This window comes from Schistocerca serialis, chromosome 9, assembly GCF_023864345.2.
Source record: "Schistocerca serialis cubense isolate TAMUIC-IGC-003099 chromosome 9, iqSchSeri2.2, whole genome shotgun sequence".
Taxonomy (NCBI): Eukaryota; Metazoa; Arthropoda; class Insecta; order Orthoptera; family Acrididae; genus Schistocerca; species Schistocerca serialis.
Window position 1 is genome coordinate 40,277,487 of NC_064646.1, and position 18,042 is coordinate 40,295,528.

The window sequence follows — 18,042 nt, forward strand, 5'->3', positions numbered from 1 at the left end:
GAGTAGCATGAAACCAGTCTCAGGACTGAAGACCACAACAACAACAACACATTTATCAAGCGGCAATGGATTTAAAATGGTGAAATTTCTTCGACAGGAATCTAGTCACGCACGTGTAAAATGCATCTCTATGTCAGACGCCATTTTGGGGTGTTCCTGCGCTGCGTTGCTGCCATCTGTCACGGGACAACGAAACTAGGAGGGCATAAGTGAGAGGCCCAAACATTAAGAGACTGGAACGAAAGATACTCCTATCATAGCACAAAAAAGTCGAATATGTCCTGGACGAAGTTAAGGATGTAAAAGAGGGAAACTAACTTTTAGACTTGTCTGGTAGCTTCGAAGACGTTTGAATCTAAACATCTTGACATATAGGCGCTTTTTACATCCCAGACTCTGCCCACGTAATACTCTCCTCTTTTGTGCTTTTTCATTGTGGTTCACAGCTCTTACTCCATCATAATTTTGACATTTTGCCATTATCATGGTTTGTCAATCGGTATAGATTTTTGTTGACTCCGGCGACGACTGATATGGTATAGGTCTTCTTATTCTCTTTCGGACGAAGTTTCTTGTATTGTGGCAACGGATAAAGCTAACACAAAACAACAGGAAGCCCATCAATTGCATATATTTGTCTACCTCCTTGTGAAGTTTGAATCGATTGACACAAGTTTGATATACAGAAATGGAGCGCGTAAAAGAACCTCACAAAAGATGTGGCTTTTGACAGAAAAATCCAAATGAAACTACAGTTTGAAAGTGAGTTTTTAATTTTATCATAATAATGCATTTTTATTTATTTGGTTCACTTTCCGTGTATTTATCTCACGTACGAACGAATTCTACGTAGTGCATTTAGTTCGACTTTACACCACCGTATCTCGACAACAGGTAAAGATTATTGGATAGAAAGGATTTTATTTTGACTTTATCCGTGTGTCTACTTAATGCAAATTTGAACCGATTCGTACAAATTTGAAGTAAAGAAGTGCCGCGCTTCAGAAACCTCCCACAAAACGTGTTTTTGTTTGTTTTTTTTTTACGTAAAATCCGATCGAAGGTGACTGTTTTTGCTTGTAAAACCGAAAGGGCGCACGTAGAAATGGTGCTATTAGCTGAGCACTATTTTCAATTAAAACCTCATGCAGAGGGAATTAATCGATTCGCAACATTTGCCTGAGCGCCACCTGCTGTTCGTCGTTCAAACCGTGCTTAGTATACAGTAACATAGAGCTACAGCAAGACGGATGTTCCTGTGGGAATACACATGGCCACTGGTCCGGGCTAAACTAAGTACTTTGTGCCCCTTGGGCCCAGCTGAAATAGCAACCGAACACCGAGACCTCAACCCAAACCACGATTCTCCTTACGGCCACGCTGTAAGGACATGGTAGAAGAGAGCATTCAGACATTAGTACTACACCGTCATAATCTTTATTAAACATGTAAATTAAAAATAAAATACAGCGAGGCACTAGAAGGAGAGTTTCACTCTGCAGCGGAGTGTGCGCTGATATGAAACTTCCGGGCAGATTAAAACTGTGTACCAGACCGAAACTCGAACTCGGGACCTTTGCCTTTCGCGGGCAAATACTCTACTGGAAGAGCACTTGCCAGAGAAAGGCAAAGGTCCCGAGTTCGAGTCTCGGTCCGGTACACAGTTTTCATGCGCACATGTATGCCATACTACCAGTCACAGGCAATAGTAGCTCTAATCATTCACACACCCACCGATGCTGCGCACATGTAAGAAGTTACACTGTCTTCTGTGTAGTTCAATTTTTTCGCCAGGCAGTATACAGGGTAGTACAAAAAGGTAAGGCCAAACTTTCAGGAAACATTCCTCACACACAAATAAAGAAAAGATGGTATGTGGACATGTGTCCGGAAACGGTTAATTTCCTTGTTAGAGCTCATTTTAGTTTCGTCAGTATGTACTGTACTTCCTCGATTCACCGCCAGTTGGCCCCGTTGAAGGAAGGTAATGTTGACTTCGATGCTTGTGTTGACATGCGACTCATTGCTCTACAGTACTAGCATCAACCACATCAGTACGTAGCATCAACAGGTTAGTGTTCATCACGAACGTGGTTTTGCAGTCAGTGCAATGTTTACAAATGCGGAGTTGGCAGATGCCCATTTGATGTATGGATTAGCACGGGGCAATAGCCGTGGCGCGGTACGTTTGTATCGAGACAGATTTCCAGAACGAAGGTGTCCCGACAGGAAGACGTTCGAAGCAATTGATCGGCGTCTTAGGGAGCACGGAACATTCCAGCCTATGACTCGCGACTGGGGAAAACCTAGACCGACGTGGACACCTGCAATGGACGAGGCAATTCTTCGTGCAGTTGACGATAACCCTAATGTCTGCGTCAGAGAAGTTGCTGCTGTACAAGGTAACGTTGACCACGTTACTGTATGGAGAGTGCTACGGGAGAACCAGTTGTTTCCGTACCATGTAAAGCGTGTGCAGGCACTATCAGCAGCTGACTGGCCTCCACGGGTACACTCCTGCGAATGATTCATCCAACAATGTGTCAATCCTCATTTCAGTCCAAATGTTCTCTTTACGGATGAGGCTTCATTCCAAAGTGATCAAATTGTAAATTTTCACAATCAACATGTGTGGGCTGACGAGAATCCGCGCAATCACGTCATCAACACAGATTTTCTGTGAACGTTTGGGCAGGCATTGTTGGTGATGTCATGATTGGGCCCCATGTTCTTCCACCTACGCTCAATGGAGCACGTTATCATGATTTCATACGGGATACTCTACCTGTGCTGCTAGAACATGTGCCTTTACAAGTACGACACAACATGTGGTTTATGCACGATGGAGCTCCTGCACATTTCAGTCGAAGTGTTCGTACGCTTCTCAACAACAGATTCGGTGACCGATGGATTGGTAGAGGCGGACCAATTCCGTGGCCTCCACGCTCTCCTGACCTCAACCGTGTTGACTTTCATTTATGGGGGCATTTGAAAGCTATTGTTTACGCAACCCCGGAACCAAATGTAGAGACTCTTGGTGCTCGTATTGTGGACGGCTGTGATACAATACGCCATTCTCCGGGGCTGCATCAGCGCATCAGGGATTCCATGCGACGGAGGGTGGATCCATGTATCCTCGCTAACGGAGGACATTTTGAACATTTCCTGTAACAAAGTGTTTGAAGTCACGCTGGTACGTTCTGTTGCTGTGTGTTTCCATTCCATGATTAATGTGATTTGAGGAGAAGTAATAAAATGAGCTCTAACATGGAAAGTAAGCGTTTCCGGACATATGTCGACATAACATATATTCTTTCTTCGTGTCTGTGGAATGTTTCCTGAAAGTTTGGCCGTACCTTTTTGTAACACCCTGTATATTGTCTCCATACACATTTATCATGCGGGAGTGGATTTATAATGGTGAAATTTCTTCGACTGGAATCTATTCACACATGTGTAAAATGCCTCTCTATGTCAGACGCCATTTGGGTATGTCTAAAAGTCTGTTGGTTGAGCACTTGCCCGCTAAAGGCAAAGGTCCCGAGTTCGAGTCCCGGTCCAGTTCTGCTTGGAAGTTTCAGTGAAGCACCAGTTCCAGAATGACCCACTACGTGGCGGACAGCGCCCTCACTTACACTGGAGGGGCCTGGTGCTTCCAGATGAACGCCCTCCTGCTGGCGGCTTCGCTGCTGGCGCTGGCTCCAGGCCTCCAGGCGGCCGAGGTGCTGGGCCTCTTCCAGTCGGTGGGGCGCAGCCAGTGGGTGCTGGCAGAGACGTACCTGAGGGCGCTGGAGCGGCGCGGCCACCGCGTCACCGCCGTCACCACCTTCCCCTCCAGCCAGGGCGGCACCGCGGGCAACTGGACCGAGATCCTCATACCGAACCCTTTCGAAACCGGAGGTAAGTTCTCAACGCCCAACAGCCGGCAGCTCTCCTCAAATAAATTAAGGCGAGTTTTCAGATTTCGTAACAGATTGAAAACTGGTGTCGGAACGGGGATCGGTGCAGGACCGTGGCGTGGCCTTCGATCTTTTCTACAACGGGAGTGGAAAGATCAGCCCAGGGAATGAATGGGCTGCCAGCTGTCGGGCTATGAATGGGCTGCCAGCTGTCGGGCTAGCACAATGAGTGTCCGTAAGGAGTTAACAAGAATGGGGTATAATTGTCGAACAGCCTCTCATTACTCATGCTTTTCTGTAGGTGACAGACGCTTAAGGTAACGACACCGCACAGTGGATGACTGGAAACAACAGATTTGGAGTGACGAATCACACTATACCCCGTGGCAAGCGGATGGAAGTATTTGGGTTTGGCGAATTCCTGAAGAATGTGACCTGTCATGATATGTAGAGCCAACAGTGAAGTTGGGAGGAGGTGGTCGTACAGTATGGAGGCTGGTTTTCGTCGTTATGGTGCGGTCCCCTTACTGCGCTTAATGAAATGTTAATTGCGGATGGATACGAACATGTCGAGGGACATGAAAGGGAAGCAGTGGTTGGGAAGGGGTGAGACAGGGTTGTAGCCTCTCCCCTATGTTATTCAACCTTTATATTGAGCAAGCTGTGAAGGAAACAAAAGAAAAGTTCGGAGTAGGTATTAAAATCCGTGGAGAAGAAATAAAAACTTTGAGGTTCACCGACGACATTGTAATTCTGTCAGAGACAGCAAAGGACTTGGAAGAGCAGTTGAACGGAATGGACAGTGTCTTGAAAGAAGGGTATAAGATGAACATCAACAAAAGCAAAACGAGGATAATGGAATGTAGTCGAATTAAGTCGGGTGATGCTGAGGGAATTAGATTAGGAAATGAGACACTTAAAGTAGTAAAGGAGTTTTGCTATTTGGGGAGCAAAATAACTGATGATGGTCGAAGTAGAGAGGATATAAAATGTAGACTGGCAATGGCAAGGAAAGCATTTCTGAAGAAGAGAAATTTGTTAACATCGAGAATAGATTTAAGTGTCAGGAAGACGTTTCTGAAAGTATTTGTATGGAGTGTAGCCATGTATGGAAGTGAAACATGGACGATAAATAGTTTGGACAAGAAGAGAATAGAAGCTTTCGAAATGTGGTGCTACAGAAGAACGCTGAAGATTTGATGGGTATAACTAATGAGGAGGTATTGAATAGAATTGGGGTGAAGAGGAGTTTGTGGCACAACTTGACAAGAAGAAGGGATCGGTTGGTAGGACATGCTCTGAGGCATCAAGGGATCACCAATTTAGTACTGGAGGGCAGCGTGGAGGGTAAGAATCGTAGATGGAGACCAAGAGATGAGTACACTAAGCAGATGTAGAAGGATGTAGGCTGCAGTAGGTACTGGGAGATGAAGAAGCTTGCACAGGATAGAGTAGCATGGAGAGCTGCATCAAACAAGTCTCAGGACTGAAGACAACAACAACAACAATGAACACATTTCATAGCACTGCGTAACGCACGTGCACCAATGGACATCAGAATTAAGGCAGGATTCCTATGAAAGTAGTAGTATAACGTCAGAAACCTACAAGTGTAGAATTTACTGTGAAAGTAGTAGATACATGTAAGGCATAAACAATAATGACGGAGTTACATTGTTTCTTTAATAACAGTGGTAACAAAATAAAGGCGTTTGCATTTGCTGGATGGGAACTGTTATGAAGGCACTCACTGTACTGTTGTGTTATTGCATTGTTAGTACTTTGTCCAATCTCCGTTCTTCCTGATTACCTCAAAGTTTCTCCTCAGCACAGATTTTGTTAGGGATTGTGGTTCTTGCAGCCAAATTGTCACCCACTCTTCTCGCATCGTTCTTTTCAGCTCGAATAGGCCTCAATTAGCCTTCCATTGCGATACAGATGTCTTGCAAGTATTCCCCAAAGGTTTTCCTCGGGGTTGAAATCAGGCCACGTGCGGGCCAGGGCAAGACATCGATATCTTTATCTCGAACAAGTTTTTGGCTGTAGAAGAAACATCCATGCTTGCTTTATCCTCTTGCACGTTAGACCTTCGTCCCCTAGGTCCTCTTTCATTCTAATCAGTTATGTGTCTAGCATCTCAGCGTACATGTTAGAGTTCGTTCTAGTGTTCAGACAAGCAGTGCGTCGTTTAGCTTTAGAGCAGAAGGCTGCCCAAATCGTAACAGTTCCAACTCCAAAATTTTCTGCTCATTCTTATCTGATGCTCCCTTCTCATATCGTGCCATTAATACTGGATTCCATCTGGCTCAAGTAAATTAAACTTTTACTCGTGCCTGAAGACCATTTTATCTCATTTTGAAGTCCACGGCATGTGTTTCAGCAAACTACAGTCTAGCCTCCGTCTGTTTGGAAGTTGGAGCAGGTTTGTGAAATTGCCGACCGGAGTGGTTCAAATGGCTCTGAGCACTATGGGACTTAATATCTGTCGTCATCAGTCCCCTAGACTTAGAACTACTTAAACCTAACTAACCTAAGGACCTCACACACATCCATGCCCGAGGCAGGATTCGAACCTGCGACCGTAGCGGTCGAGCGGTTCCAAACTGATGCGCCTAGAACCGCTCACCCACTTCGGCCGGCTCTTGTTTATTGATTTTATGTTCCGGGGGCCTCTCGATTAAGTTATCCGAGGTGCAAGGGTGCCTGTGTAGGTTAGACGCTGGAAAAGTCTGCCAAACAGCTTATCAGAGGTCGGCCGCTTTGGTCGAGCGGTTATAGGTGCTTTAGTGTGGAACCGCGCGATCGCTACGGTCGCATGTTCGAATCCTGCCTCGGGCATGGATGTGTGTTCTGATGTCCTTAGGTTAGTTAGGTTTAAGTAGTTCGAAGTTCTAGGGGACTGATGACCTCAGCAGTTAAGTCCCATAGTGCTCACAAGGGAACCTCCCCATCGCACCCCCCTTCAGATTTAGTTATAAGTTGGTACAGTGGACAGGCCTTGAAAAACTGAACACAGATCAATCGAGAAAAGAGGAAGAAGTTGTGTGGAACAATGAAAAAAGTTAGCATAATGTACAAACTGAATAGTCCATCAACAAGATAGGCAACATCAGGGAGAGTGTGAGCTCACGAGCGAAGTGGTCGCCGGGTTAGCGTGAGCAGCTGCGGAACGAGAGGTCCTTGGTTCAAGTCTTCCCTCGAGTGAAAAGTTTAATTTTTTTTATTTTCAGGCAATTATCAAAGTTCAGGCACTCACACATAATCAACTTCGCTCTCTAAAATTCCAGGACATGTTCAGATTTGCTTGGACATATGCAGGATTTGACGGTCTACACACGGAAAAATTTGAAAACGTTAAAAACATATGTTTTGACAGAGCACAGGGAAAACTGTGCGACTGTGAAACTGTTGCATTCATTTGTTGCAGTTTATGTTACAAACTCTTATGTTTTCATCACTTTTTTGAGAGTGATTATCACATCCACAAGAAAACCTAAATCGGGTAAGGTAGAAGAATCTTTTTACCCATTCGCCAAGTGTACAAGTTAGATGGGTCGACAACATATTCCTGTCATGTGACGCACATGCCGTCACCAGGGATCACAAAGTTAGCATTGGAGGGCAGTGTGGAGGGTAAAAATCATAGAGGGCGACCAAGAGATGAATACACTAAGCAAATTCAAAAGGACGTAGGTTGCAGCAAGTACTGGGAGATGAAGAAGCTTGCACAGTATAGAGTAGCATGGAGAGCTGCATCAAACCAGTCTCAGGACTGAAGACCACAACAACAACAACAACGACAACGTAAAGTGCCCTCCGCCACACACCGTTGGGTGGCCTGCGGAGTGTAAATGTAGATGTAGATGTAGATTTAATGTACGTAAGCAGAGCCGGTGTCTTGCTATTTAATGATCTTTAAACTCTTATTTTCATTAAAATTACACGTATTTTGAGAGAATATTGACAGAAAACGTTTTCTTTTTGGATGTAATCATTCACAGTAACAACCTAACCTGGCCATATTTCTAACAAAGGAAAATAGTCTATTATGAACTCACTTTCCAAAAGGATGCGTCCTCTGCTGATTCTTTAGTAACACAATCACTAAATCCAAAGCTAAAACCGCTAAATATGTTTAAAATAACAAATTATAGGTGTACATAAACCACAGCTCACCGATCGACAGGGTCACACCGAAATCCAAAACCTCTCGGCACAATTGTCGTAAAATCGGATGGAAGGACCGTTCGGTAACAGGTCTCAGAAGCTTACTGAATAGGATATTTCGATAAAGAACCGAAAATGACGTCACTACCGAAACGAACCAACTACACCGATCGATATGAACGATACAGAATAGGGCCCCTGGTTTCTGCTCTTCCTTCACGGACATTCGGACACCTCATTAAAAGTATTCCGAGTGCTGTACAAGTCACCGTAAAGGCGAAGGGTCAAACATCCACTAATAACGTCCGCTAATAGGTGTCCGGATGCTGTATGTTTACTGGACTTTTTTTTTTTTCGAAAGAAATTTCCGCCATTTGACTGTTAATTGTTCGTGTATTCTACACAGTCATGATTTCGGCTTTATAGCGATTCTCAAGTGCATGTTAAAATGTTGAAATACGTCTAACCTGTCTGTGACATGCCGTCGTCGAAAAGATTTACTTCTGGTCTTGTAGACCAGTAGTCTTATTACAAGATACGTGTACATGTTTCGATGATCATTGCCATCTCTCAAAATACTCGATACGTTTTTCCAGCACCCTGTACTGTTAAGGACCCACTGATATCCACACTTGTCCACTCACTACTTGCTCTCTCTTTCTTTTTCAGAGGAGATAGACTTCTTCGAGATGGGCACCAGCAACAAGTTCGTAGAAATGATAGAGGCCACAACGTATGGGCAGGCTTTCTGCGACCTGTTCCTGAAGGACGAGAACGTGCAGCGGCTGTACCGATCCGGGAAGAAGTTCGACGTGGTCGTGCTCGAGGTGGTGATGTCGGAGTGCCTCGTGGGCTACGCGCACATGTTCAGGGCGCCCGTCGTGGCCATCTGCACCTTCATGGGGCTCGACTGGATGGCCCACATGGTGGGGAACCCCATGCCGTACGCGTACGTGCCTTCCCCGATCCTCGGCTACAGCACGCCCATGAATTTTCTCGAGCGGGTGGACAACACAGTTTACTCGCTGACCTTCAATTTGATTCGCAACCTCTACTACATGCCGAAAGTGGACGCCCTCTTCCGGACCCACATGAACGACAGCACGCTGCCCAGCCTGTGGGAGGTCGAGAGGCGTACGTCCCTGCTGCTGGTCAACTACCACTTCTCCCACGGGTGTCCGAGGCCGCTGGTGCCCGCCATGAAGGAAGTCGGCGGTCTGCACGTCAGGGAACCCAAGAAGCTGCCACAGGTAAGCAAACGGGCTGTCCCCGAATACTCATCTTGAGGTCGAAGCTCTTTTCTCCATGTTTCCTTCAATAATACGTGTATTTTTGGATGGGGTCCACCTTTAGCAAAACACTATTTTGTTTTTTTATCACAGACAAGTTTCACTGCAGTTGCAGCATCATCAGTGGGCTTTTATTTTATCGCTGTTAAATATAAAGACTGTTCTTTACTATTTGTACACATGTAAATACACTACTGGCCATTAAAATTGCTACACCAAGAAGAAATGCAGATGATAAACGGGTATTCTTTGGACAAATGCATTATAGTAGAACTGACATGTGATTACATTTTCACGCAATTTGGGTGCGTAGATCCTGAGAAATCAGTACCCAGAACAACCACCTCAGGCCATAATAACGGTCTTGATACACCTGGGCATTGAGTCAAACACAGCTTGGATGGCGTGTACAGGTACAGCTGCCCATGAAGCTTCAACACGATACCACAGTTCATCAAGAGTAGTGACTGGCGTATTGTGATGAGCAAGTTGCTCGGCCACCATTGACCAGACGTTTTCAGTTCATGAGAGATCTGGAGAATGTGCTGGCCTGGGCAGCAGTCCAACATTTTCTGTATCCAGAAAGACCCGTACGGGACCTGCGAAATGCGGTCGTGCATTATCCTGCTGAAATATAGGGTTTCGCAGGGATCGAATGAAGGGTAGAGCCACGCGTCGTAACACATCTGAAATGTAACGTCCACTGTTCAGAGTGTCGTCAATGCGAACAAGAGGTGACTGAGACGTGTAACCAATGACACCCCATACCATCACGCCGGGTGATAACACCAGTATGGCGATGAGGAATACACGCTTCCGATGTGCGTTCACCGCGATGTCGCCAAACACGGAAACGACCATCATGATGCTGTAAACAGAACCTTGATTCATCGGAAAGAAATGACGTTTTGCCATTCGCGCACCCAGGTTCGTCATCGAGTACACAATCGCAGGCGCTCCTGTCTGTGATGCAGCGTCAAGGGTAACCGCAGTCTTGGTCTCCGAGCTGATAGTCCATGCTGCTCCAACTGTTCGTGCAGACGGTTGTTGTCTTGCAAACGTCCCCATCTGTTGACTCAGGGATCGAGACGTGGCTGCACGGTCCTTTACAGCCATGCGGATAAGATGCCTGCCATCTCGACTGCTAGTGATACGAGGCCGTCGGGATCCAGCACGGCGTTCCGTATTACCCTCTTGAACCCACCGATTCCAGATTCTGCTAACAGTCGCTGGATCTCGACCGACGCGAGCAGCAATGTCGTGATACGATAAACCGAAATCGCGATAGGCTACAATCCGACCTTTATCAAAATGGCTCTGAGCACTATGGGACTTAACATCTGTGGTCATCAGTCCCCTAGAACTTAGAACTATTTAAACCTAACTAACCTAAGGACGTCACACACATCCATGCCCGAGGCAGGATTCGAACCTGCGACCGTAGCAGTCGCGCGGTTCCGGACTGCGCGCCTAGAACCGCTAGACCACCGCGGCCGGCCTTTATCAAAGTCGGAAACGTGACGGTACGCATTTCTCCTCCTTACACGAGGCATCACAACGACGTTTCACCAGGCAACGCCGGACAACCGCTGTTTGTGTATGAGAAATCGGTTGGAAACTTTCCTCATGTCAGCACGTTGTAGGTGTCGCCACCGGCGCCAACCTTGTGTGAATGCTCTGAAAAGTTAATCATTTGCATATCACAGCATCTTATTCCTGTCGGTTAAATTTCGCGTCTGTAGCACGTCATCTTCGCGGTGTAGCAATTTTAATGGCCAGTAGTGTACATTGTCCCATGACAGAACGCGCTATGAACCAACGACAGACCCATTCATTACTTAGTGCTGTTCAGAAACGTACACTGCAGTACAATAGAGCAGAACCGGTCGAGTTTCGCAGAACTCACTGACAAGCACCTTGTGTGTGGGGAAGTACGTTGCCCTCGCTGCAGTTTTCCGAAATTCCTTCACCAGGAAAGACGAATGGAATATTCCAGAATTTGAAACACGAACAGCTGCTAGCTTGAGTTTCTTAGAAGTAGATACCTTAGGGGTTGGGAAGCAACTCAAATTGCTTGATACGGGCAAGTCTTCAGGTCCAGATTGTATACCGATTAGGTTCCTTTCAGATTACGCTGATACAATAGCTCCCTACTTAGCAATCATATACAACCGCTCGCTCACCGGTAGATCTGTACCTACAGATTGGAAAGTTGCGCAGGTCGCACCAGTGTTTAAGAAGGGTAGTAGGAGTAATCCATCGAACTACAGACCTATATCATTGACGTCGGTTTGCAGTAGGGTTTTGGAGCATATACTGTATTCAAACATTATGAATCACCTCGAAGGGAACGATCTATTGATACGTAATCAGTATGGTTTCAGAAAACATCGTTCTTGTGCAACGCAGTTAGCTCTTTATTCGCACCAAGTAATGGCCGCTATCGACAGGGGATCTCAAGTTGATTCCGTGTTTCTAGATTTCCGGAAAGCTTTTGACACCGTTCCTCACAAGCGGCTTCTAATCAAGCTGCGGGCCTATGGGGTATCGTCTCAGTTGTGCTACTGGATTCGTGATTTCCCGTCAGGAAGGTCGCAGTTCGTAGTAATAGACGGCAAATCATCGAGTAAAACTGAAGTGATACCAGGTATTCCCCAGGGAAGCGTCCTGGGACCTCTGCTGTTCCTGATCTATATAAATGACCTGGTTGACTATCTGAGCAGTTCTCTTAGGTTATTCGCAGATTATGCTGTAATTTACCGTCTAGTAAGGTCATCCGAAGACCAGTATCAGTTGCAAAGCGATTTAGAAAAGATTGCTGTATGGTGTGGCAGGTGGCAGTTGACGCTAAATAACGAAAAGTGTGAGGTGATCCATATGAGTTCCAAAAGAAATCCATTGGAATTCGATTACTCGCAGATGATGCTGTAATTTACCGTCTAGTAAGGTCATCCGAAGACCAGTATCAGTTGCAAAGCGATTTAGAAAAGATTGCTGTATGGTATGGCAGGTGGCAGTTGACGCTAAATAACGAAAAGTGTGAGGTGATCCATATGAGTTCCAAAAGAAATCCGTTGGAATTTGATTACTCGATAAATGGTACAATTCTCAAGCCTGTCAATTCACCTAAGTACCTTCGTGTTAGAATCACGAACAACTTCAGTTGGAAAGACCACATACATAATATTGTGGGCAAGGCGAGCCAAAGGTTGCGTTTCATTGGCAGGACACTTAGAAGATGCTACAAGTCCACTAAAGAGACAGCTTACACTACACTCGTTCTTCCTCTGTTAGAATATTGCTGCGCGGTGTGGGATCCTTACCAGGTGGGATTGACGGAGGACATCGAAAGCGTGCAAAAAAGGGCAGCTCGTTTTGTATTATCACGTAGTAGGGGAGAGAGTGTGGCAGATATGATACGCGAATGGGGATGGAAGTCATTACAGCAAAGACGTTTTTCGTCGCGGCGAGATCTATTTTGATTGGGCCCCACGTTCTTCCACCTACGCTCAATGGAGCACGTTATTATGATTTCATACGGGATACTCTACCTGTGTTGCTAGAACATGTGCCTTTACAAGTACGACACAACATGTGGTTCATGCACGACGGAGCTCCTGCACATATCAGTCGAAGTGTTCGTGCGCTTCTCAACAACAGATTCGGTGACCGATGGATTGGTAGAGGCGGACCAATTCCATGGCCTCCACGCTCTCCTGACCTCAACCCTCTTGACTTTCATTTACGGGGGCATTTGAAAGCTCTTGTCTACGTAACCCCGGTACCAAATGTAGAGACTCTTCGTGCTCGTATTGTGGACGGCTGTGATACAATACGCCATTCTCCAGGGCTGCAATTAGCGCATCAGGGATTCCATGCGACGGAGGGTGGATGCATGTATCCTCGCTAACGGTGGACATTTTGAACATTTCCTGTAACAAAGTGTTTGAAGTCACGCTGGTACGTTCTGTTGTTGTGTGTTTCCATTCCATGATTAATGTGATTTGAAGAGAAGTAATAAAATGAGCTCTAACATGGAAAGTAAGCGTTTCCGGACACATGTCCACATAACATATTTTCTTTCTTCGTGTGTGAGGAATGTTTCCTGAAAGTTTGGCCGTACCTTTTTGTAACACCCTGCATAGACGTGTGACGAGGGCTTCTCGTCGGGTAGACCGTTCGCCTGGTCCAAGTCTTTCGATTGAAATGATGATGATTTTGACACTTTTTTTTTCACTAGCTGCTTATATTTTATGACCCGCCGTCTAATTTCTTATGGTGGGTCGTATGTTGCCACTTAGCCGCTGTGACTGGGTCCGGGGTCCGGTGTGACTGAGAGTAACACCACACCGGCTCCCGCCCCCACTCACACCGTTGCCCGTGTCCCGCCACCGGGAGGCGGGCTCTGTTTCTTTACATCCATTTGATATCTTTTTTTTGTGCAACATTAGAAAAACTTATAACTAATACAAAATCAAGTAAGATATTAATAAACAAAACGAAATTAAATATTTAGAAAGAAGGAAGGAAGAGAACTGAATAGAGAAGTTATAGGTATAATATTGCCCGTCATCTGGTTGTGGGCGGCGGCCCGGGTCTTGGAATGACCCTCAAGACGCTGGCCGTCGCTCACCATGCCTTTAACATCTACCATCCTAAAAACTAACTTAACCAGAAGAGATTAGGGTACGTTAAAGCTAGAAACTAAGACAAAGACCTCCATGTCCAGCCTGCTAAACTATTTACGATATGCAATAGAGAGGTAACTGATTTTGTGCTTGGCTCAAAGTTGCTAATGAAAGGGTACTCGTGGTAAAAGTAATAAGGTAATAACGCTAACGGTTTGTGTTGAGCCTACAAGGCTCCTAGTAGAGTACATCGGCGCAAGCACCTCCCGGCCCCGCCGACAACACGACCTGAACGGTGGTTTTCCCCGATCTACCATAGGTATCCGTCGGGTTGGGCTCAAAAGAGAGGGACCACAATTAAGATCCTTCCATCCAGACTGTGCGTTGCCTCTTAACGGAAGACGTAGGTCCCTTGAAGAGGTAGATAGCTTTAAGCTCTTATTAGACATGGAGGTACTGTTAACTATTTACATATAAGGTGCAATCTGTTTTTAGGATTGTGTGTGACTTGTGCACCTCTAGTCGGTTGTTCCACTCTGTTCTTTGAAGTGGACATGGTTGACACTACGGATCATCCGCGCTGGACGCTTCAGTATCTGTGTTGGTGCCCTGGTCTGTGTCTGTTTCTTCTTCATCACTCGTGGTGCTAATCATATCTGTGTCCCCCTGGGCATCGTGACGTCTGTTTGGACCGACTTGCCTTCGGTAGGGTCTGTTGCGCAAGTATTCTATTTGTTGGATCTTCGAGATTTCGTCCGTTAGTTTGTTGAGTTCAGTCCACCTTTCCGGGTCGCGTATTATGGCGTGTAGTTCGTTCTGTGTGTTCAGGCGATTTATGTGTACTGTGTGTCTTGTGTTCGTGCGTTGTCCGCAGAAGAAGACAGTATGTTTAGGGGAACCTTCTTCCCCGCATGTGCATCTATTAGTCTGCTGCAGACTCACGCGGTACAGGTGCGTGGGATAAGGGCCATGTCCTGTGATGAAATGTACCATACCGCGGCTGGGATCAATATGTTTTAGTTTTAGTCTTTCCCGGATGTCAGGGAAGAAGTTGTATACACGGCGGCCCTTATCGCTGTTGGCCCACTCGCTCTGCCAGGTATCCACTCGCCATGCTCTGAGTTGGCGTGTTGTCTCAATCGGTACACCAGTGATCTGCCGAACCTGGTCTATTCTCCCCATCCTAAGCCAGTACGTTGCTGCGCGGTACCTGATGGTGACAACACAACACAACACCCACTCCCTGAGCGGAGAAAATCCCCGACCCAGCCGGGAATCGAACCCGGGCCCTTTGGATTGACATTCTGTCGCGCTGACCACTCAGCTACCGGGGGCGGACACTTTAAGCAGTACTAACTTATCAGTACACTATAGGGCGAACATACAAAGGAAAAAAGGAATGTTTGTGATGCCAGTAAGTTTATTTAATTTTTATGTTTCCGTACAAAATGGAACCCTTAAAAGGACGCCTTGTTGTCCGTCTCTCTGACCGTCCCTCTGTCCGGCTGTTGAAAACCCTTTCTCTCAGGAACACGTAGGCGTATCAAGCTGAAATTTACGTCACATACTAAGGTCAAATGTCTGCCTGTTGAGACCCCTTGTTCTAAGGGACGGTAAACGTATCAAGCTAAAATTTATGTCACACACTTACGTCAATGCTCTCTTGGCAGAGTAGTAAATGTAAGTCAGTGGAGTCGACTGATACGGACATTTGCGTCACATATTCTGACACTGGTGTACTCGTCATCGATATCTACAGGATATTTCCCGTTGGTATAGAATCATGAATTTTGGCAAGAAGCAAGATTTCACAGTGAGGATAAAAGAAATAGCTGTGAATTGGTAATCTATAATTTTGTTACACGAAAAAGAAATTATTGTCATTCCCAGAATGGATAAACTGTCTATACAGGGTGTTATCGTAGGAGCGTGCAAAAATTTAACAGGCTCTTTATTGTGAATAGCAGAATAATCACGTAGATGTAGGTATAGAAGTGCAGAACATAGGTGATGCTCCACTGAGCAAACTGAGGTAGATCGGAGAAGCCAGCTTAAGGAGATAATAGGAAGAAAATAACTTTACTGCGTCCTTTTTTATTTACATTAATTACAATTAACTGCAAATACCTTCCTAGGCACAATGAACGAACGTAAAAAATGTGCTGAAACTAACGGCCATCAACCTGAATGCGAGCATGACATCGGCAAAAAAGATTCTAACGCACGCTGACAAACATCCCTGGTGTGTTCCAAATCACGCCGGCCTGGGTGGCCGAGCGGTTCTAGGCGCTACAGTCTGGAACCGCGCGACCGTTATGGTCACAGGTTCGAATCCTACTTCGGGCATGGGTGTGTGTGATGTCCTTAGGTTAATTAGGTTTAAGTAGTTCCAAGTTCTAGGGGACTGATGACCTCAGAATTTAAGTCCCACAGTGCTCATAGCCATTCTTTTGTTCCGAATCACATCACAGGCAGCTACACTTCTGACAACTAATTCCATCTCTGGGGTCTCATACACACAAGTGACTTCAGATATCCCCATAGGAAGTAATCAACGGGATTCAGGTCAAGTGACGTCGCAGGCCGTGAAATAGGATCTCCGTTTCCGAACCAGCGACCAGGAAATACTTCTTAGAAATCACGTTCGTCCTTCTCGTTTCCTTGAAGGAAATAAAAAATGAGCATGTAAGTAAACAGCACAGTACGTGTAAACTTGTGCGCATGTTGTTTGTAAATAAGCTGAAAAACAGTAATGCTAGACAAACCGGTAGAAAAGTATACTTCCATATCTCCTTAAGCTGGTTTCTGCAACCCCAGGTCCACTACCTCAAACTGTTCAGTGGAGCATATTCTATTTCCTGTTACATTTTTGCGCGCTGTTACGGAAACACCTTTTATACACAAAATTATGTTTGCACGGAACTCTCGGTGCGTGAGCCCTACTCGCGCCTGGCCAGTTTTTTAAGCAATTTCCAGTCAGTTGACCACTTCTGGAACCATTGGTTGAAGCCTGTTGATATTCGATGCAGTGTTCTGTTTTGAGACACACAACGGTATGTACAGACGATGAAATTTACTGAAAGAAATAAAAAGAAGTTAGCCAAAAACTTTGACAGACACACAGACACACACACATACATACACACATACCAACGTACATACATATGAAGGTGAATTAGAAAGTGCTCGCTTCTGCGTTTTAGCCGAACTACGGCTGTAAATGCAAAGTCAGCACATCCACTCCCTGTGGCGGACCTTTCTGGGACCGACTACTTGCCGGCAGCTCCGCCGCACGGCGCTGGCGTCGGCTGCATCGGCTCTTGAAGATGGCAGCTGTGCTCCACATGTCAACGGCGTACGCAGTGTCATTCGTTTTCTGAGCTGCAAGGGACGAACGCCCATCGAAATCATCGAAATCTGCAGAGAAATGCAGTCAACCTAGGGGGAAAAGTTTCTCATTCTGAGAGTTGTGAGGTGGATTTCTGCACTATTCTTCTGTCGAAATCTAAAACACAATGTGATAAAACGTATTGTGCTGATAATTGTAATTGTGCCATATTGCAATCAAAACACATTGCTGTGTCTAAGAGTTGCTCATTCGCTGTTGATCATTGTCCTATGCCAGAATCTGGCAGACTACTTTCCTCCATCAACCATGGTTTCAAGGCAGTTTGCCCATTCCTAAGTGACCTCTCTGGTCTACATCAAGGTAATAACAAAGTAGTCCCACAAGGTTCAGTTTTAGGTCCACTCCCATTCCTTATATATGTCAATGACCTTCCACTTAACATTCAAGAAGAACAATTCGTATTTTTTGTGGGCAATACTAGTGTTATAATAAATACCATTAGGGAGAAAGCAAGAGAAGATTTCGGAAATATTTTCCAAAGAATTATTAAGCGGTTCACTGAAAATGGGTTCTCCATAAATTTTGATATACACAGTACATTCATTTCTGTACAACAAATAGAGCCATACCAACCCATGATGTAGCACATGAGCAGCAGTCAGTAAATACGGTAGATGTTCAGAAGCTTTGGGTGTACATATTGACGAAAA

General features: G+C 45.5%; 1 protein-coding gene across 3 annotated transcripts in view; it reads left to right on the forward strand.

The window, feature by feature from the left end:
* LOC126419840 (UDP-glycosyltransferase UGT5-like) overlaps positions 1-18,042 on the forward strand; it is a 279,967-nt gene that overhangs the window by 236,747 nt on the left and 25,178 nt on the right. For all 3 annotated transcript variants that reach the window (XM_050087090.1, XM_050087091.1, XM_050087089.1), the window contains exons 2-3: positions 3,660-3,900; positions 8,736-9,316. In XM_050087090.1, the coding sequence (XP_049943047.1) occupies positions 3,660-3,900; positions 8,736-9,316 (822 nt within the window). The remainder of the gene's footprint in view (positions 1-3,659; positions 3,901-8,735; positions 9,317-18,042) is intronic.